The 22439-nt window shown below is 46.2% G+C and overlaps 1 protein-coding gene across 2 annotated transcripts in view; it reads right to left on the bottom strand.

The window, feature by feature from the left end:
* The window catches only part of OSBPL3 (oxysterol binding protein like 3), a 165053-nt gene that overhangs the window by 54334 nt on the left and 88280 nt on the right, over positions 1-22439 (bottom strand). For both annotated transcript variants that reach the window (XM_080932477.1, XM_080932478.1), the window contains exons 4-8: positions 6541-6657; positions 6043-6096; positions 5164-5277; positions 1375-1542; positions 706-829 (exon numbers count right to left, since the gene is read on the bottom strand). In XM_080932477.1, the coding sequence (XP_080788603.1) occupies positions 706-829; positions 1375-1542; positions 5164-5277; positions 6043-6096; positions 6541-6657 (577 nt within the window). The remainder of the gene's footprint in view (positions 1-705; positions 830-1374; positions 1543-5163; positions 5278-6042; positions 6097-6540; positions 6658-22439) is intronic.

Raw genomic sequence — 22439 nt, 5'->3', positions numbered from 1 at the left:
CTCCTTGTCAGGCTCACTCAAGGAGTGTTGGGACCAGGGTCACCAGGGAAGCACCCCAGAGTAATTTAAACAGGATGTTTGGGACAGAGGCATAGGTGCTGGCACCCCACACTTTAAAGGGTCCAGATGGCTCAGCAGTTAGGTTAAGAGAATATACTACTCTTCCAAAGCCCCCGACTTCACCCACACTCAGAAGTTCCAGGGGATCAGATGCCCTCTTCTGGCCTCTGTGGGCACCTGCACTCAAATGCACTGCCCCTGAGCGCACACATAAACATAATTAAAAACAATATAGAAATCTCCATTCTAATGTAAAGCCAGGGTGTAGAATGCTTACACTGGGCTCTCCACATGGCCACTTACTCCTTTAAGGACACTGACTGTTCATCTTGGGTGGTCAGCAGAGTCATTTGCTTGCACTTAAGAGATCATGAGCTATAGTTCCCACCCACTGAGATATGACTTATGGCTCCAGGAAGAACTCAAGCACCCACCCCAGGCCTAGACTAGGAAGTCTGTGTGCATCAAGGTGAAGACACTGAGCTCTGTGGGGAGAGCTTGTGGGTTACTAATGATGAGACCTTCATTAGCAGAGTAAGGGACTTGGAAGAGTGACAACAGGAACGCATATGTATATGAAGGCGACGCCAAGCTCAAGTTGCCGCAGGGCCACGGCAAAAAGAGACACAAGAGTCAAACTGCTACCTTTTGAGCATTTTTCCATGTCCTCTGAAGACTGTAGCCAGAATGGAATTCGTGTGTCACCACCGCAAGAAAATGACAAATTGCTTCCAGTTGGAAATGAATTCTGCTTTGATAGACTGCTGCGCTGTTCACAGATGACAAGAGCAGGTTAGAAATCGAGACAGAGCCTGGCAGGGACAGCTTCCGAGGGAAAGGATAACAGGGCGAGCTGGTCCCTGACGGATGCAGTGGGAAGAAGATTCCTGCAAAACATCTCACAGAAGACTCTAACACCTCTGGTCACCATCCCAGCTAAGCCACACCATGCTATATGGCCCTCCGTAGCCACCCTTAATTTCTTCTATGAAATGATGACACCATGGTAAAGATGCTCTGGGAAACAGTCCACAATCCTGTGCGGCTGGACACATGCTCAGCTGCATTTGACAGACAGGTAGGAAAAACAAGGTCAGCGTGGCTAAGGGAAAGCCTAAGCCTTCAGGGACATCAGATCGCTCCTTGCCTGAGCTCCCTGTGATAGTTGTTTCCTGGATCTGGTACTGGCCAATAGACTAACTGGATACCACCTCCCCAACCTACCCTGCTCCACAGATAAGCCTTTTCTCAGACTCACTCCTGTAATGTCCTTCCCTGTTCTTTCAGACCTGCTGCAGGCAACACAATCATTACCTTCCTACTGGAGACTGACTCGAACACGCCTGGGGCAGAATCTGTGACCGAGGACCCTGGGAAAAAGGGATTGACGTCCCGGGGAAACATGGCGATCTCATTCTGCCGGTACATTCTGTGGTGACGGAGCTTGGACACCCACTCGTCAAAGACGTCCTCTGACTTCACCTGCAGGGCGTTAAATTGAGAGAGGTAGACAGAGCTCCTGGCTAAAAGGGGATCAGTCATTTATCAAACTGATGCCACTCTTGACCTATGCTTTCTGAGCTGGCACACGTAAAAAAGAAGAGATTGCATTTACTATACTGGTTTCATTTATGTGGTCTTGACAACACCCAAGAAAGGTGCACAGTCCCAAAATACATACTCATGTCTCCTTTGAGAGGTTCTAATCACCTTGCAACTTCTAAACTAAAACTCGCACTTCTCTCTTAAAATATTTCCAAGTTCTCTCGCCTGAGACTTGCCCTCTCCCTGCTGAATGTTATGGGCTCTGGTCATCTTTTAAGTGCTTGGCTTGTAGTTCCGACTTGATGAACCAGTCTGAATTGAATTGAAGATGTAGGTGTTTCCTGAAATCATGGCCTAAGTTCATCTGCTCTGAAAGATACATGGCTGGAAGGAACTGCTAACGCATGTGCTGGTCAGCTGAAAACCATTTTGCCACTTTCAGAAAAGGGAAAAATATCTGACAAAGCATCGAAGAGTGCGGCTGTTGTTATTTTGTTAAAAATGACTTATTTATTTTATGTATGAGTGCTCTATCTGCATGTACACCTGAATGCCAGAAGAGGGCATCAGATCTCATTATACTTGGTTGTGAACCACCATGTGGTTGCTAGGAATTGAATTCTGGACCTCTGGAACAACAGCCATCTCTCCACTCCCCCACTGTTGTGATAAATATTACACCAATATTTATCCATTCCCTCCATACATAAGAAATATAGATATCCACTTTCTAGGAAGAATGTTTTCAGTTGACAATTTTTATTTATTTACTTATATGAGATGGTAGATTGCCATGTAACCCAGCACTATGACTCTCACCGTGTTGTGTAGTGTAGTGTAGTGTAGTGTAGTAGTGTGGTGTACCTCACGCACAGACTGCCCTCAGACTTGCTATGTACCCCAAGCTGGACTTGAACTTATGAAATGCCTTCCGTATTAACTACTTAAATGCTGGGATCACAGGAATAGCAATATGCCTGCTATAACTAATAATTTTTCTCAAGAAATAGCTCAGATGCTCATAAAAGTGTTAAAAGAAACACAGCAATCACTTCTATGCTACAGACATCTTTAAGCCAGTATTTTGCATATAAAACACATTCATAATTTCAAAGTGAAAAGCGAGATGCCTATAGGTTAGAATATGGGCTCATAAAGCTGTAATCTAAAATAACCCTCAAATATGCCAGGTAGGCCAGGAGCCTGCCAGGCCAGTGCTGTGACCATCCTGATGAGGCTGCGGCTGAGAAGAAGGCTGTGCAGACAGACAGAGGTGGGGTGCTCAGAGAAGCAGGACTTTATATTGCTTAGAGGTTCCTGAAGATTGAGGCTCTTCCTTAGCACAAGTCTGCAGGAAGCCACAGCACAGACACACACCTATTTATTTATCTCCTCTGCATCATAAGTGCCTAAATAGATTGCATTTCCCAGATGGGGTTAAAAGGAATTTTATAAGAATCTGTATTATCCTTCCCCTGATCTGCTCCCCAAAGCTCTGAAAAGCCAGTGCCCGAGGTGTTCATTTTGACTTGTTTTTTACTGGATAATAAGAAGAGAAACGAGGTACTTTATTAAATAACCAACCACAGTCTGTCATAGGCCCTGCAGTAATTCTAGGACTGTGGCTGGGTGACCATTGCTCTTCTGCCCAGACTTCTTTGGTATAAAATGAGAGAAAGAATCAAGCCAGGTATGGTGGTGCATGCCTGTAACTTGAGCACTCAAGGTTTGTGAGTTCAAGGCTAGCCTGAGCTATACATCAAGACCTTGTGGTGATAGTAGGGGTGAGTGAGGTGGGAGGAAGAGGAAGGAGAAGAGGGTGTAGGGAGACCTCAGTGAACAACAGTTCCTTTCACTCCAAGTCCTGATCCTCAGGAATGAAAGAGAAACCAAGCAGAGTTTACAGTGACACACAAGAGAATTACTGCTCTGTCTCAGGGTATCAAGTCCAATGCATCTCAAGACATTCTAAGTCTTTAAAAAGCAGAAATAAATAATGGCTTCATTTTTCTAACTAGAATTACAAACAGGCAGGGAGCCATTATTTCCTGACCATGTGAAAACACAGAAGGAAGATTCATGGCACCAATACAAGTCAACAGTGACAACTCTCCCAGCAGAGATCAACTGCTGAGAGAGGAGAAGAGGGGTAAGGTGCGCGCACACACACACACACACACACACACACACACACACACTTACACATGCTCTCACACACACAAATATATATTATTATACTCATTATTAATTATAAATTTTGAATATAAGATTATAGTATTAATTATTAATTACTATATAAATAATTTGTGGCTTTCCCCTTCTCTATTTTTCCCACTATTTCACTGAGGAGATTTTCTCTGTCAGTAAACACTTGGAAATACCTGAGGACAGTGTGGGTGTTACCATTGGTGTCCACTGGGTAAATAAAGGCTGTTAGCAAAGCGTCGTCGGCCCACAGTGTCAGGGGAACTGATTTACACACTGAACTAGCCCAGAGTTCAGGTTAGGCTAGGGGACATATATGAAACATACATGCCAGGTGAGGACAGGGACAGGTGAGATCCTTGGTTATCCCAGCCCTCAGCCCCATTCCGTAAATGCTGAGCAAGCTAACTAGGCAATTCTCAGTTTACCATTCAGGCACTGCCTAACCATTATAAACAACAGCCAAACGTATTAAACTTATCAACTCCCAAGGGATTACAACAAACCTTAAACACATACTCTTTCATATTTTTCCAGGGAGTGGGCGGTGGGGTAAGGTATAAACAAAAACAAGACAGGGTTTTCAAAGTTTAACAGCCAGTAAGCAGCCACATGAGGGCTGACACTGCCCTGGGCCTCATGCGATGCCTCCACATTACCCACCTTCAGGAGAAGGGCAGTGGGGAGGAAGCTTTGAGCCATAAGATTTGCCAACTCCCACTTTAGGAAAAACTGGCCTTCCACTACAATATGAGGATTCTAACAATGTCGTTATAAAACTGGCTAAAGTCCTAAGTCAGGGCTCCACACGGTAAATACTATCCTCTGGAGAACATATTTTAATCCAGGGTAAGTGATTCTATACTAAGGACATGCAGCCTGGGGGGAGGGGCACATTAAGGTGCTTTTGTCATTGATGGCTGTCACTGGGGAGGCGTGGTAACATTTGGGATTGGTGACAGGGAAAATGAAGGACGCTAACTCTTCAAGCAGTGTGAAGAGAGATAGTCCTACACAGCCGAGAAAAACCTGGCCCATCCTAACATCAGTAGTATCCCTTAGGGACACTTTGGTGATAAAAACTGCCTACACATGGAATGGATGTCCCAAGATCATCACCAGCAGCGTGGTGACGGTCAGTAGATCTCTGTAGAAAGGCCTCTGCACAACCAAGCTGGGGGAGAGGGGCCTGTAGCCCTGGAGACTCCACACTGAAGCTGGAGACTACGGTAGCCTAGGAGTTTGAAGCCAAAGCAAGCAAGATAGCACGACTGTGCCTCAGACAACTTCCCAACCAACAAAAGCCCTGGTGGCGGCTGCGCAGTGAGAATTGCGCCCTGGCTGAAGCCTCACCTTCAGGTGGTAGATGTGCTCCTCGGTGTCCAGGTCTATACATTTAGAGGACTTCTTCACAGACATCACCGAAAGCCCCACGTCAATGCAGCCATGCAGCTTCTCTCTCTCAATCTACAGAAGCACGGGAGGGCCGTTTGAGAGTCCCAGTAGTCAAGGCAACATCCTCCCCATCCCCTCCCACCTCATCTTCTACATCCACCAATGCTAAACCTGGATGCTATGATTGACAACGCCCTCCAAGCGAGCGGGACCTGGTTAAGAGTTGCCCACAGACCGAATCCTTTCTCTGAACAGGAGAAGCACTCGCCTTATCTCACAGATGAAGGGGCTGGAGGGCAGAAGGCTAAACATGAGTTTTCATAAAGGCAATGCAAGAGCCACTGCCTCTCCATGGGACAGAGCCTGCTGTTTACATTCATCCATAAGTGACTTAAAGTGAAGAATAGAGACAAACTAGGGAGGACTTGAATGGCCGAGAAAGAGGAGAGAGCTCCCTATGAGACAGGCCTGCTGGCCACTCAGAACGCTCTAGGACAACCTCCTAGGGTTAACTCAAGAAGAAGGCCACATTATCCATGGCTTTCTCTACCAAGTGCCCCAGTCACTATAAGAATGGAAGAATGCTTGCCACATGCTCTGTTCTTGCAATTATCTAAAACCAGATCAGACCTATGGGGCTCAGTAAGGTGTCCTGCCCCTTCTCCTGGTGGTGAATGGATCCTACCCAAGTCTAAGGCTAAGACAGCAGGGGTTAGGGTGGGCGGGGAGGGGCCTCTGTGCCACCCGGAAAAACCCACAAGGCACTGTGGCTCCAGGTAGACCTGAAGCACCCTGCACACTTCTTCAATATCATGCGGGGCTAGGAATAAGACTTACATCAGTTGGGCTCTTGGCATATTTCAAGATTCCCTTTTCCAGGCAGAAGAATCTCTGTGGGGAAGAAAACAGAGCTTAGCAAAATGTACATGCTAACATCCCTCCTCTGGTCTCCAAATTCAGACAGAACATGAGTTCTCAGAACTTCACATTAGTGGGCTGGACTGTGTGCCCACCAATGAGCAGCCACCACTGAGTGGTCTGGACTGTGTGCCCACCAATGGGTAGCCACCACTGAGTGGGCTGGACTGTGTGCCCACCAATGGGCAGCCACCACTGAGTGGGCTGGACTGTGTGCCCACCAATGAGCAGCCACCACTGAGTGGGCTGGACTGTGTGCCCACCAATGAGCAGCCACCACTGAGTGGGCTGGACTGTGTGCCCACCAATGAGCAGCCACCACTGAGTGGGCTGGACTGTGTGCCCACCAATGAGAAGCCACCACTGAGTGGGCTGGACTGTGTGCCCACCAATGGGTAGCCACCACTGACATCTTACCTTGTGCCAGCCTTTTAAGGGCCACTTCCTCTTTTTCAGCAAAAATCCCTTCTGCACAGGCGGTTCCTGGGTGTACGTCATCTCCCCTCTCAGTCCCTCCACCACCTCCCAGCTGTCCTGTTCCAATGGAAGAATACAGGCGAAATGTCACACCTCAGTCACACTAAGCAGCAAGCTACCGAGAAACGATCCAAGACAGAGAGCCTGGATATGTTTGATAAGAAGAATGTAAATTTAATTTCCATCCATGTCTTGGATTTTATAGACTCAAAGCTGTAGTTTAATGGCATCAAATTAGATTTTCTTAAAGCTCTTTTTTTTTTTTTTAAAGAAAATAAGGACCATATCTCTTTTTTTAGTCTTTGAACCTTGATAGCACTGTTGAAGGGAAAGATCTTACTATAAATTCCGGTTTTGCTCACTTGGATGTCATCTCGCGGTTATTGTACAGTCATCAGAACTCAGTCTAATGTTAACCAAATGCCACATATGGCAGCAAGAAGCTGTATGTGTCTGTGCACTGTCATGGTCAGGGAGCAACAGTTCAGGGTACCTGTGGCTCTGCCAGAGGACCTGAGTTCTGATCCCAGCACCCACATCTAGTGACTTAACAACTGCCTGAATTCCAGGTCCAGATGACCCCACCCCCACTCTTCCTGGACTCCATGGACACTACAGGTCTGTGACACACACACCCAGGCACACAGACATATATACAAATATTTAAAGCTTTGAAAGAGACCTATATGTGAAAATGGAATTGGATGCAAGCTAGAGAACCTTTCAAGCTGCCTGGAAACAGTGGTTCCGGTGGATAATTGTCTTCAGATTCTAGAGGCTGAAGTAGCAGAGATGCAGAATCATCAACAAGAGTTGTCTGAAGGATCTTCACCCCTTTCTCCCAGAAATTTTACTACCCACCCCCTTCTTATCAAGAGATTTTTCTTTCTAAGACATGCTACCAACCCAGGACTAGAGAGTCTGAGGCCGCCTATGTCACACAGCAAGAAATAAAAACAAATTCCTTGTATTTTTGGCTTGGGTCCTTTTCAGGTTTGAAGGGCACAAATGGCTGCTTCAATTAATCCCCCATCATTGGCTATTGAGGTTATTCTAACTGAATGAGAACAAATTTCAAAAGTAATAAAAAAAAAAAACAATAAAATTTTGGAAAAGTTGGTTCAAAATATATAAATCATTGCTAAATCTGTTCAAGATAAGCCAAAATTGGTAATATCCTTGGGAGTAGGTAGATGATGATAATGACGACGATGATGGAGGAGAAGGGAGAAGGAAGAGGAGAAGGAGAAGAAGGAGGAGGAGGAGGAGGAGGAGGAGGAGGAGGAGGAGGAGAGGAGGAGGAGGAGGAGGAGGAGAAGAAGAAGAAGAAGAAGAAGAAGAAGAAGAAGAAGAAGAAGAAGAAGAAGAAGAAGAAGAAGAAGAAGAAGAAGAAGAAGAAGAAGAAGAAGAAGAAGAAGAAGAAGAAGAAGAAGAAGAAGAAGAAGAAGAAGAAGAAGAAGAAGAAGAAGAAGAAGATACAGAATGCATATACTAGAATACAACTTGGGTCTGGATTATACACACTAGATAAACTATAAAATACTTCTCACAATGAGTAATAGTTTTACATATATAGGATTCTGGAGAAGATCTCCTGTAGACACTGGCTCTGAGTTAAAGCTCCAACCCATGGGCAAGATGGTACAGCCAGGGGCCAATGAGTGGCCACCAGGAGTTAGACCATAAGTCTGGATCAGCCCTAGGGCAGAGGGCAGGGAGAATTCCTGCAGGGCTCTTTCCCATTGCTTCCCAAAGCCCAGCACATCATCTCTAGCAACAGGATTCTTCCCTACACTAGCAACCGAATTCTTTGATAACCTGCCTTTTATCTGAGTCCTTTCCACTGTGAATGAGATAAAGACACATCCTAGTTTTTAAAAATAACCACTGCAGGTATCTCAGAATCTGGAGCCATAAAAGGGATTTCTTCAATCGTTAAGAAGGAGGTTGGGGGTGGTAGTCAGTGTTTATTAATTCAGAGAACCTTTCTGGAGAGGCAGCAGCACTGAATGCGATTTTGTTATAATAACCACCGGCAGCTGCCCACCACTCAGTTACGCCCAGACAGTAACTGGAAACTATATAGTGATAGGCAGCACATGGTAAAACACCAACAATCCCGAAATCATTGACTTCGGCTTGGAAAGCTACGGTTGGAACCGTGCTTTACCTGTTTAAATGCTGTGACTCTCTAAGGCCCTGCAATAACGGCCCTCCCCCAAGAGGAATTCTTTCACCACCACCACCCCCCCCACTCCATCACACCAATGCGCTGCCTTTCTTGACAACTTTCCCTTACTCCTGGTAACGTGTGTTTGAGGCTTATCCCTCATGGGCAGGAGACCCCTGAGAGAGCACCGCCCAGTTCCTCCTGTCTTGTGACCTGATAACTAACTCCGGTTTTGGAACAAAAGCTACAGACTCGTGATCCCGGAAGGCTATATTGTGGCGAACATTGGAAGTGTGCCCAGCAAATGACAGCTTTCAATTTACACACAATAGACCCGTATCTGTGAAAGATGTCTGTGTGTGGTACTGTCACATGAAAAATCCAAGAACCAGCCCTCTGGACAGCACTCAGAGCATCAGCCTTTAAAGTTGTCCTCAGATTCCCTGACAGAACAGAGTATTAACTCAGTGCCAATGTCAGGAGGGATGAGCTGTTACTCCATTCTTCCCCAAATGGGGGAAACGGAGATGGGGGTCTCACCCTTGGCCGAATGGGAAAGAATAGAATTTCAGAACTGGCTTTACTGACTCAGGTTTGAAAGGTGCCCCAGAATTTTGTCGAAAAGGTTTATTCCTTGGAACCAACCAGCATGAAGGGCGGGGGGCTAGTGTAGGTTCGATCTCCCTTTTAAGTCAACAAACAAGGAAGAGCATGCTTTTTTTTTCCCTTGCTAAATGTCATTAGTTTTGTAGGTTTCATCTTCTTCCTAGGTTAAGAAACTTAAAAGTGTTGGCAGGCAGAAAGGCCAGATTTGCCCCATGAAGAAAGGAAGGGCAGGCTCTCCTTGGCTCAGAGAGGAGACTCAAAAAATTGCCTTTCATTGGGGCCCTGTATTCATTCAAACGCTTGCTTCCTCCCAAGTCACCACTGAGCTAGCAGGTGACAGCTAAGAAGCAGCCTCTGTCTCTGAGGTTCACAGTGGCCCGAAGCTGTTCCCTCTGAGGCCAGGGAATCTGGGGCACTGTTGATTGACACTATGGGGAAGAAGTCTTTTGCATCTCAGCTTCAAGCAAAGGTACAATGAGACAATAGGAAACTTCCTGACTCCTTAGCCTTGCGCAGTGACAAGGGTGTCCCACATCCAGAAAGATTCTGAAGGATCATGAGACATTTTTGTAAATACAGACCTGCTGGATGTCAGTCGACCAGAAAGAGCTGGGGTATAGCTCCGATGAGCTGTAAGTAGTCAACTCAGCGGTAAAGAAGTCACTGCATTACCAGATAATTTACCATTTAATTAGCTGGTAAGGTACTGATTTTTTTATTTGAGCCACAGGATGTTGTATTCTTCCCTAACTACCATAAAGACCTTCTTCACTTTGTGTATAACTCCAGCAGCGTGACACACATGGGGCAGCCACTAAGAGATTCCCCCACTTGGTATTTGTTGCAATCTCTAGTCAAGAAAACAGATTAAACTCGTGAATCAAGTAAATGACACTAGGTATCTGGCTTTACAAGAGGGGCTAAGTTGTAGTCATGGTTCAGAACATGCCACCTGAGTCACAGAAATGCCAAACACAGGGGTGTTGGAAACACATAGATGAGCGTTGTAACAACACCACAAAAGGACCGGAGAGCACACTTTAGATCCACACAATCACGAGCCTTTTGTCAGCTCACTGACCTAAATCAGTCCATGGTAGATATTAATAAACGCACTGAAAGAGTCAGAAACTGTTACTGTGGCTAATATCATAGCTGACACATGTTTACTGTCAGGCTTAGCCCTTGTATAACCTTCAAGAGCATGTTTATTCGGATTTTTTTTAATGTAGGAAGTGAGGAAGAGAATTAGGTAAATTTCCTGGGTGGTAATGCCACAGCCACCCCATGGCACAGTCTATGCGGTTTTAATTATTCTGCCTTCATTGAAAAGTGTTATTTTCCCCATCTTTAGATGTATGAATCCAGTGATGAACAAGGAAAAAAAATCTCAAATGGTAAGGGGACATTGGGTATGGCTCCTGGAACTGGCCCACTCCTAGAGACAACTGAAAAGGTGGCTCAGAGCCCTGGACCTGCTCCAAGCTCCTAGCTCTCTGCTCACAGGTATAGTAAGCGTGTAAGAAATCAGCCCCTGCCTTTCACTGATGCTAACCTTTTAACCTTTTTTTCATTTGTCCCTTCCTGCCTGGACTCCTGCCTAATCTCCTTTCTGGTGGATTTCTTTCTCCTCAAACCTTCTCTTCCCCCAAACAAAGCCTCTCGCTCCTCTGAAAAGAAGTAGTAATAACAGAAACCCAGCTCACACTACCTGCTTGTTTAGCTAGAATGTGGGTTCCTTGTCTTACTTGTCTTGTTCATTATCATCTGTGTCCTCAGGAAATACCAGCTGAGCAAGTCTGAGAGGAAAGGGCCCTGAGTTCCCACTAAGTGTGGTATTCAAGTGAACTGCTTTTCAGAGCAGAAAAATAAATAAATCATATGCAGGCTAGGGGGATGGTTCAGTGGATGAAGGTGGTTACTATCAAGCCTAAAAGCTTGAGTTCAAGCCCTGGAAGAAGACCCATGATAGGAGAGAGCAGACTCCAGGAAGTTGTCCTCAGATCTCCACACGTAGCCAGGGCAATGTATGTGTGTGTGCGCACATGCACACTTGTGTATGAACACAGAGGAACACAGAGACTCACAAACCAATGTAAAATAAATAAATTTGAGATGCCAGTGTTCCAGGATAAAGGGACTGTGGGGGAGTGGCACCTGATGCCCTCCACACACTATGCCAATCTGAAGATAGGGCATGCACCCTGAGTAAAGTGAATTCCCAAGACACACTACAAGACAGATTTGGGCCACCATAGAGATCAAGGTCCCGAAAATGGCTAACTCTGCTCACTCAGCCTAATACCAAGCCTGCTGTCCTTGGATTAATTAATTAATTAAATTAATTAATTAATTAATTAATTAAAGCTGAAAAGTCATCAAGACAATGAGACAGAGAGAGAAACATGGTTGCCGTTTCTCAAGACTTCTGCTAAAGCTCAAAGGAGGCTGAGCTGGCCGTCATCCAGTGTTGCATTGAGTCTATTTTACAGAACGTCTAAAAAGTGCCAAAGATAGAAAGCTGCTTTGTGATTAGCAAGGCAGCCAGGCATTGATTCATGCTCTCGAGTGGGCCAAGATCATTTCCATAGTGCTGAGTGCACGGATCACAAGCTCCGCTTCCTTCCAGCCCAGCTGTGTGCACACTGCACAGCTCCCGGGCAACTCGCACATGCCCAGTTCTCGGCTCTGCTGGCTGTGGTATCAGAAATAGAAATGACTGAAACGTCCATTCTTCTGCAGCTGAGAAGTGTCAAAAGGCATCTGGCAGGACTGACGAGTAGGTTGTTCTAATTAGTCTGTCATCAGTTTACTGGGTTTTTAAAACCCAGAGGGCAATGTCCAGCATTAAATCACATGGCCGCTAATTGCACCCATCATCAATGAATTTAAAGGCATTTTGATCTCGTAAAGGCTAAAGATCAGTAACATTACCTTTCGTGATTTTTCCATGGGCATGTGGAAGTGCCTGTCAGCAGAACCACTGACGTCAGACCAACTGTGGACTTAGACTGCAATCACTACGTGCTGGGGTTGCCTTTCTCTCAGCTAAGGTTTTACAAGCGCCAACAGGCCAAAGAGCAATAGAAAGAAAGAAAAAAGAAAAACAGTCAGAGGCAGATTGGTTTGTGGGGGTCAAATGCAAGAGAAATCACTGGGAGATCCTGTGAACATGCATCCCAGTTCACGGGTGGGGGAGGGGCTGAGCGTTAGCCAATGGGGTTGGACCACTTCCAGAAGACCAGGACTGTCTTTAAGAGCTCCAAAGGACGTAGACTCCAAGGAGAAAACCAGGACTGATGAGTGGAGCCCCAAGCCCTTAGAGTCCAGCTCTGAAGGAGACCATCTAACAATCAGTCAACAGGGATCTAGTGCTCCTTAGGCCTGGAAGTGCTCTATCAAAGGCTAATGGAGGCTGGCCTAGGAGGACAGAGGGATGCTAAGTTTGAGGTGTGTGTGTGGGGAGAGGGAGAGATCAGAATAAATGAACTCTAAGACTTCAAATAAATCTCATCAGAAACACTTGCCCTGGGAAGCACAACTTTTTTTTTTTTTTTTTTTTTTTTTTTTTAGAATGGAAGATTCTAGAAGGGGATGAGCATGGGTCAGCCCACTTTGATTCTGAAGGCTGTTTGGGGATCCTTGGTCATGACATGCCAACAGGCACTGGGCTTTCTCTCCATCACAGAGGTGCAGAGAGCTGGGAGAGCAAATTCCCAGAGGACCCAGGCCCTCAAATGCTCCCGGGTTCACTACCTGACCCGCTACAGAACACAAACACCTTACAGACTCACTGGAAGAACTCTAGGCACCCAGTCCCTTCAGAAATCAGAGGAGGCAGTGCTGAGGATGACAGCAGGGGAAGGACACCAAGAGAGCTGTCGGCTGTGCCACCGCTCCGCCTGAGACCACCTTGGGTTTCCAACGAGGAGACACATGCTTATTGCAACTGTACTGACCACAGGCAGTTTCATAATTAAAATACTATTAAAAAAAGACCTTAGCACACATGCAATGACTGTCCCCAGCCAGCTGTGACTTGCTTAGCATCATGGCTGTAATTATCTTAGCACTTTCTAGGCTCCTTGGATATATTTGGAAGTTATTGATACTGTTAAATACTCCTCGAATAGTACCAAAGCTTAACAGCTATGAAAACCTCCATCACACACTTCCTCGTTCCCCACAAATGTTTTTCTGTAAACAGGCCTTGGAGGAGGTATAGTGATGGGGACATCCATGAGCCACTCTGCCAACAGCCGCCTACCATAGTTATGGTGGGTGTCCACAGCTCTTATGACGGTCCTGACAGTAATAACGTATTCCGTGTGCCTCATCACACAGAGGGTGACCATCACCAAAGTCCAAGACTTCACTGCTAAGCAACAGGACACATCTGTGGGCTCCATTTGGATCTCACACACGGAACCCTGCAGTTGGATATCACCTCTGAACAAGAATATCCACAAGTACAGTAGGACCCAGTGGTATCCCTTTAGAGCCACCCAACACTGCTTCTACCCCACCACACATGCCCAGACAGACATTGACTTCCCCACCCAGGGACACTGAACCTACTCTAACCATCTTTTATTGGTATCTTTTGTAATCAGTGGCTTTCCCCCAGCGTGATAAAACATCAGTTTTGAAATTCAGATTTAAGGAGAATATGAAGGTCGCTTGTTGAGTTCTTCTGCCTAAGAATCTAAGTGAAATCAACTATCTGGGGGGGGGGTCACAAAGTTGAGAGGCTTTTGGGGACCAGGACTGAACCCTTTTGCACCCTTTCTCCATCTCCTTTCTCAAAATGACATTTCTAAGGTGGCAGCCTGCCTGCCACAGGGGGGCTAATTCACTACCATCAGGTGGGGTGGGAACTCCCCTGCAGAGCCCATGTGAATGGGCTGGGGGCCAGCAGTGAGAAGGTATGACATTTTTGTTCTATCTTGCAACATTCTTTATTTATTTTTATTACCTTTTGATTAAAAAAAAAAAAGTCCCCTGTGGTATCTGAGCACTGTACAGAAGAAAGAAAAAGGAAAAAAAAAAAAAAAAAAAAAAAAAAAAAAAAAAAAAAAAACACACACACACACACACACACTGTACTCAGAAAACACAGTGACCATGGCAGCTTTTGGTATCTCTAGAGACCCATGTCCATGCTAGACGCCCATGGTGTTCTCTAGTCTCCATATCAAGGTGTTCAGAGAGCTAATGGAAGTAATCAACATAGAGGTACCTTCTGGGAAATACTGTGCACATGACTTAGAATCACAGGAGTGGGTCACAAGCATTTAAGATGACAAACCCTCCCATACACAAAGATCTCACACTTAGTGCCCCGACTAGAGACGCAGCACCAAGCGATGACACTCAGGAGGTTAGCACCCATGAGACATGCAAAGGTCCTGCGTGCTAGGATTATAGGCCCATTCTACCACCACCCAGCTCTGAAGTTTAAAATTCTTCAACAGTGCTGGAGGCCAGAAATCCCAAACCTGGTGTAGGCAGAGTCAGGGTCCTCCTGGGTGTCAGATGGGAGACTGTCTTGGGCTATCCTGGTCTCTGGAGGCTGAGGCTTCCCAGCTGCTCCTCAGCTTGTTGCTGCAGACCACGCCTGCTCCGTCTCCACATCATACTCTCCCTGTTTGTCGCCTAGGTACATTTTTTGCTGATTAATTTAGAGACCTTCAAACAGGTGTCTAAGCGTGTCCTGCCCTTTTCAAGGTCCTTAAATTAACCACACCCACTAAAGCCCCCTTTCCGAACAGTGCGCATTCACAGGTTGTGAGGGTGAATACGTGCACCTCTCTTCTAGGGGGCCAGTTTTCAACCAAACCACACAAGGCGGAGGAGAGAACGAGGTCGGACATGTGCCAGGACATTCGACTCAGCTACCCCTGTGAAAGGTACAGAGAGGAATATGGCTAAACTCAGTGCCAAGGCCGGCATCCAGAGGCAGACCAGATGATTTTGCGTGTCCTCTGGACGGCAGGAAATGTTCACTATTCTACTGCCAACGTCTAGGTGTCTTCTGTCTGCCTTTGCCCTACGTCCTGCGCTGTCACTTCCGGGCCATTGGACTTTTGTTCACTATTGTGTGCCTATGTGTGTGTGATGTGGGTATATGCATGCCACGCTGCTCTCGACCATGCTGAAGCAAGGCCTCTCTCGTTTCTACTGAACTTGATACTCTACACCTGTTAGCACAGAGCAAGCAACTCGGCTCTGCCCCCATCTCCTGGGTAGGAGCGCAGGGAATTATGTTTACCATCATATCCAGGTTGTTTGTTTATTTATTTGTTTTCGTTCCTGGGATTCGGCTCAGGCTGTTAGCCCTGTGTGACAAACGCTTTTAGTGGCCGAGCCACCCTGACTGTCATTATCTCGCCATTAGCATTTTGGAATCATCAAATTACTGAAGTAAATTTTCTCTTCCATGAGAAAGAGCCTAGGAGCCAGCTCATGGTTGCAGCTCAAGCACCTCAGGAGCAATCCAGACACCACATAGCTGGGAAGCAGTGCCCCCCTCCCCGCCCCCAGCACCTGCTTTCCTGGCTCTTCCTTCCTGTGACCTGCCCTGCAGCAACTGCCAATTGCAGAGAATATACTTATTTCCTTAAGGTAACTCAAGAAGGCTTTTATATCAAGGCAGCGATTCTAAAACAGAGAAGGCTATCTTTGCTGCTTTTTATTTCATTTTTAACCCCATGTACGAGGGCTGGCTTGTATGTGTCTGTGTACACCACATAAAGAGCTGGAGTTAGAGGTGGTTACAAGCTACCATGTTGGTGCTGGGAACTAAACCCAGATCCTCTGCCAGACCATCCGATTCCCTTACCCACAGAATACTCTATTAGCTCCTGCTTGCTGCCAATTATTCCAGATCGAATCAGACAGGTTGGGAACTTGGGAAGCGATTAGGGTTGTTTCCCTTGCTCTTTTGATCAGGTGTGGAGTAAAGGCCTGGCCTCTGTTGACTGGGGAGGAACAAGAGCCTGTCTCTGTAGACACAGGGACATTGTTCTTGTCATTAATCCTTAACCTCTTCCCATATCGAACGTCTGCTTCTCTGCAGGCCTCATGGGAAAGTGTACTGCGAATTAAGCTTTATTCAGTTACCTTTCCTACATCCAGAACATTACATCGCAACAGAGCTGCGGCCAAAAGCTGGTGGGAAACCAAAGAAGCAAAGGGCCCAGAAAATAAACCTGGAAAATGAAAACAGAAATGGACGGTGGAGTCTTTCTTTACCTCTACAGGAATGACCAGGGACTTGCAAACTTGGCAAATCAGCTAACGGCTGCATAAGATAACTCTCATCCGGTGACCCTCAGGGAGCTCAAATGCCACCAAAGATTAGCCCAGGGGCAGAGGGTGACAGAAGCGAGCTGAGTCACCACGGGAAGACTCACCCAGGAATACATCTCTCCCTTTCCAGTCCCAGGCTGAGGAGGGAGCATGCTTGTGAACTGTTTTAGCAGAACTTACTTTCTCTGGTTTTCATGCCAAATGCTAACATCTCTTTAAAGAAGGAGAGCTGTGGTCTCGCTCCGCCCAGGGGCTTTCTATCAGATGGTTTCTTACCTGTGATGCTCTGTTTGGCTCCTCTGCCCTCCGTAGTTTTGCATCCCCTGCTCAAGCATGTTCCCTAGTAGCTTCTCAATAGGAGTAGTTGACAAAAGAATACAAAAACCAGAACCAACCCAACACAAAATACGCCTTGGCTACTGTGCTTTTCTAATGAAGACAAGCCATACCCACTCATTTGTCTAGCCCCATCTGGCTTCTAGCATGCAGGACTCTGACGTTTCTAGGCAGGAATAGAAGGGGGGAAGTGGGGAAAAGACAAAAGGAAATTATAATTACTCCTATCTTATAAGTTTAAAATTAGCAATTCTCTCTCTTACTTGTATAGCCCCTCCACCTACTTCATGAATCCACAGAACGTCTGCATAGGCGTCCTTCTGCCTAGCATCTGCATTCACCCATCCACTGTGCACTGAATATCCATCCCTCTCATGCCAGCCCAAGAGTTTTCCTGTACTATTTCACTAACTTCTCATTTTCTCCTTCGAGAAAGCAAGTTCATTCAACACTGAGACACGGACAGGGGAGTTTCTACATAGAACTGCATACATACATGCACGGGGTGGGGGATCTATACAGAAGTAAGGAATACAGACACGCATGGGAGGATCTATAAGGAAGTGCATGGCTCCCTGACATTTTACACATGCATATAGTTCATGTCAATATAGAGTCAAAGACAAGCAAAGTCAGTTCAGTATGTGTGATCTGTGCAAAGTCTGTGGTGTGTGTGTAACATCTGCAGTGTGAGGTATCTGTGTGCTATGTGTACATGTGTGTGCATATGTGTCTGTTCAAGATGAAGTTGTAGATTCTCTGCACATTTTGTGCAAAGTTATGCATTTCTAGGCTGTCCTATATTCATGGAGTGAAAAAAGAAGTCTGAAGAGAAAATGTAGTGTGTATACACTATTAGCACACACACGCATGCCACAGTTTCTCATATAGACATTCATATCTTTTCTTCGGCCTTTTAAATGACACCTTTTCATCTGTGATGACAGGGATAAAACCATGCAAAGCACCAGAAAGCTCGATGTGCGTCGTCTTACGTAAACATGCCATGTGAGAACTTGAACTCACAGAGGCAGAAGGTGGGATTAAGGCACTGTACACTTGTAGGTCAGAGGTCATGAGGATATAGATCCGAAGCTCAAAGTTCCAGTTACTCAAAGAGAAGCAAGTCTGAAAATCTAAGGTGTGGCACCGGGTGAGAACATGTGTGACAAGTGACGGGTGAGAGCACTGCACTGTCCACCTGTGTGTGGCCTCTGACATCTGCAGAGCCGGCCAACTACACCCTGAGAATATCAAAGAGAAACAGTGCCCGAGCATGGGTAGATGTCTCCTCTCGTCACCAGGCCCGGGATAGAGTGAAGCGACAGTAACACACCATTTCTATCAGGGGTCCAGACCACTTGAAGAATGCAGGAAGGTGGCCTCACATTTCACTATCACACTACACACAAAGGACCGGTGCATTCTTGAACTCTGTTAGCAGTGGGGCTCCTGGAACCGATACCTTTGTAAATACCACGGGGAAAACTATGTGTGACGCTCGTGAGGACACTAGGTCTCCATGTGTGTACATGTTCCCACGTGTGTGGCTGAGGCCAGAGGACAGCCTTGGATGTTATACTTTAGAAGCCGATCACCTTATTTTTGAGACAGGATCTCTCATCAGCTTGGAGCTCACCTGCTAGGTTAGGCTGGCCAGTGAACCCCGGAAATCTGTCTGTCTCTACCTTCCCAGTGCTGGTTTCACAAGTGTCTGTCACCACAGCCAACTTTATGTAGCTTCTGGGTGTTGGGCTCAGGTTCTTGAACAGTCTACAGACTGAACATCTCTGAGTCGAGAAGAACAGATCTGAAGTGTCCTTATGCTATCCACGCACCAGCTATAACTACATAGGATGATGGGTACATTCGTTATCTTGACTATGTATATCGTTTATACCATATGCAAATATCAGAACAGCCTAGTATACACTATAAATATGTCTAATTTTCATTTCATTTACATTTATTCACACCTCAATAAAGCTAGAGGGGGAAAAGATTAGGTTTTTGAAAGTCTTCATGGGTCTGAAAGAAAGTAAGAACTTAAACATACTGTGGGCAAAAGGGGCCGTTGGCTCACTTTTGTGGGCTGAGGGAGCTAAAATGGTCCCTCACCTGAGCCAGGCTCACTGTTGCAAACTGGGATGGTGCACTGCCCACAGCACAGTGAACGGAGGTTTGGCCATCTGCTCATGGGGCAGAGGAAGCAGGCAGCTGAACCCGGGCCAGGCTATCTGCTAGTCTGATGAGGATCTGGGACATTCCATTTTCAGCATGGAAAAGGAGTCCCCAGTGCAATGTGAGACTTGCCCTGGATCAGAGTCCCTGGGAGCAGAAGGCAGGCAACAGCAGATCCCTAACCAAGACAGGTGACTATAGATCTCACAGGAGACATGCAAGATGAGGCTCTAACCACAGGCCAGAGCATCCAAGGAAAACTAGCACCACAGAAAACGAAAGACCAGTGACGTGCACGTGGGACAAACCCATTCTGGATAAAAGGAAAAGTGACCTGAGTGGGGTCTCACGGTGGCACCTCCAAAACCAGGAGGTGGCTGTGCGTGTCCTTGACAGTTACCCTCGTACCATTTCTCCAGTGTAGCCTGTGGCTGTGGAAAACTTGCATCCTGTGCCGGGGCTGGAAATGGGCTGCACAGCTTTATTTAGCAGGTGACAGACGCAATGGAAATAGTGGGCCCCCCAAAAGGCCAGCCAAGGAGAGCTTCCACGGCCAGTGAGGCAGGAAAAGACTGATGGTGGATGGCAGAGACATTGAGAATGGGAGAGCCATGCTGGCCTGAGGCAGAACATTTATCTTTGTCTGAAAATGGGACAGTGAAGAGATTTGGATGCACAGTCCCTCCAAAGTCAACAGGGGTTTCAAAACTATTGAACCCTCTACTTCCTCTGCCACAGAGGAATTACAAACATTTACACTAATAAAGTGTTCTAGTTTGCTTTCTTTTGCTGTGTTCAGCACCAAAAGCAACTTGGAAAAAACAAGGATTTACTGGTTTTATATGTCCTCATTACAGAAGGAAGTTAGGGTAGGAACCGCAGGCAGGAACCTGAAGAACACGGTTTACTGATTTGTTTCCCATGATCAGCTTGCTTTCTTATACCATCCAGGACCACCTGCGTAGGGGTGGTGCCACCCACGGTGGGCTGGTCCTCATCAACCAACAACCAATAAATGTCCCCCAGACATTCCTACAGGTGAAACTGATAGGGCAGTTCTGTATTGAAGTTCCTTTCTCCCAGGTGACTTGTTTGTGTTGTTTGTGTTGACAGAAACCTGACCAGCACATAAAGCAAGTGTGGGTGCTGGTCATGCAAATTAAAGTGGAAGTCTTAAATAGAAAAGAGTACCATTTGATAAAAGGTCAAAAAAGAAAGGTTGAAGCACTGGGTAATGCAAGTTCTTCTTGCTGTTTTTATGGAAATTCAGAGTGGAACTAGCATTGTGAAAACGAAAGCAACCAACACCAATAAACGTGCTGGAAGAGTTACAGCCCCAAGGATGGGAACACAGCTCCTCTGGGGAGAACTTGCTACTTCACCGAGCACAGACTCCCTGCGCAGCAAACCTGGGCAGAAGAAAAGGTGCTGCTTGGAGAAAGTCACTGGCGTGGAAGGGGAAATCACACACTCTGCTCCGGTCCAAACCTGAGGGCTGCAGGCTGAACACATGGGAAAGCCTGGTGACAGCTACCCAGGTGGGCAGGCACACTTACTCCCATGAGAGCAGATCTCTAGGGACCCATGGTGTTAGCATTTAGCCAGTGACAAACTTAATCTTAAAAAAAAAAAAAAAAATCCCAAGGCAGGGGAGTTAGGTCAGTGGGTTTAAGTACTTATTACATGGTCTAGTTTGCTTTCTTCATTGTAAGGAAGACCACAGCCAAAAGCAAAATGGAAATGGAAGAGTTTATTTGGCTTTCATAACCTAATTACACTCCATCACTGAGAGAGGCCAAGGCAGGAATTCAGGCAGGGCTGGAACCTGGAGGCAGGAACTGAAACAAGAACTATGGAGGAATGGTGCTTATTGACTTGCTCCCTACAGCGTGCTTGGTTTACTTTCATATTCAACCAAAGGGTGGTACTGCCTAGGAGTAGGGCTGCCTACAGTGGGCTGGTCCCTCCTACAACAATCACTAATCAAGAAAATCCACCCTGTAGACTTAACCTACAGAGCAATGTGATAGAGGCATTTCCTCAACTGAGGTTTCACCTTCTCAGATGACCTGAGTTTGTGTCAGACTGATAACAGAAAACAAAACAACAAAAACTAGCCAACAGGCCACACAAACATGAGGACCTCAGTGTATTCTAGACAGGCCAAAGCCCAAGCATCTGAAATATCAACATTCTTACTAGATGAGAGGCTGAGATAGGAGAGTCTCTGGGCCGTCAGCCTGGTGTTAAGTATCAGGAAACAAGGAAGAGATTGTCTCAAGGTGGAAGATGAAAATCCAACCTCTACATGGACACATGCGCTCGTACACACACACACACACACACACACACACACACAGAGAGAGAGAGAGAGATAAATACTGAAAAGTGGGGGGAGGAAGGTCTTAAAGGCCTCACTACACATCAAACTCACAAAAGCATGGGCTTGCAGGTGGTGAGCTCCCAGACTGAGACAAGTGTTCAAACTAACAGACACTTAGCTGAGTCACTATTATACAATGGTCCCGGGGTGGCCGCTGCTTAATTATTGCTTCCAACTCTGGACAAAAGCAAATTCTCTTCTCACAGGGCAAAGGCAATGCCTACAGACTTCTCACAGGGCAAAGGCAATGCCTACAGACTTCTCACAGGGCAAAGGCAATGCCTACAGATCCAGTAAATACTGAACAACTCAAAGGCCTCTCAGGTTGGAAATCCAGCATTCTTGCCCATCTCCCATCTATCACCTGTTGACACAGGGACGGATCCCAGTGATTAATACACCCTTATGGTTACCGATGGGCGCCAGCAAGTCTGCCAACAAAGCCATATTGGAAAGGAAACCAAGAAGCAACCAGTGACCATGGACAGTTACTCTGAAGTTAAGGATTCTCTTCCTCTGCTTTACTGTTTTCTTTGTCATTTTCCTAGCTTCCCTCATCCCATTAGGAAAAAAATAGCAGGTGAGACTTTAGCTACTCACAGACAATCTGGAGGTACAGGCTTTCACCAAAATATCGGTGAATGGAAAAGGAGGTAGAGGTAGTAACTGAGAAAGTGATCATTGCTATTTTGGTTAATAGGTTATAAGGAAGGGCAGGAGGGGCTGGGGGAGATGGCTTCACAGTTAAGAACACTTTGTCACTCTTTCTGAGGACCCGGGTTCGAGTTTCTAGCATCGTGGAATGGCAGTTGATCTACAGCTAACTGATGTCACCTGTCATCTTCTGAGAGA

The sequence above is a fragment of the Micromys minutus genome (genome assembly GCF_963924665.1).
Source record: "Micromys minutus genome assembly, chromosome: 18".
Taxonomy (NCBI): domain Eukaryota; kingdom Metazoa; phylum Chordata; class Mammalia; order Rodentia; family Muridae; genus Micromys; species Micromys minutus.
The sequence above is the reverse complement of the archived record's forward strand: the minus strand, read 5'-3'. Positions and strand labels throughout refer to the sequence as shown.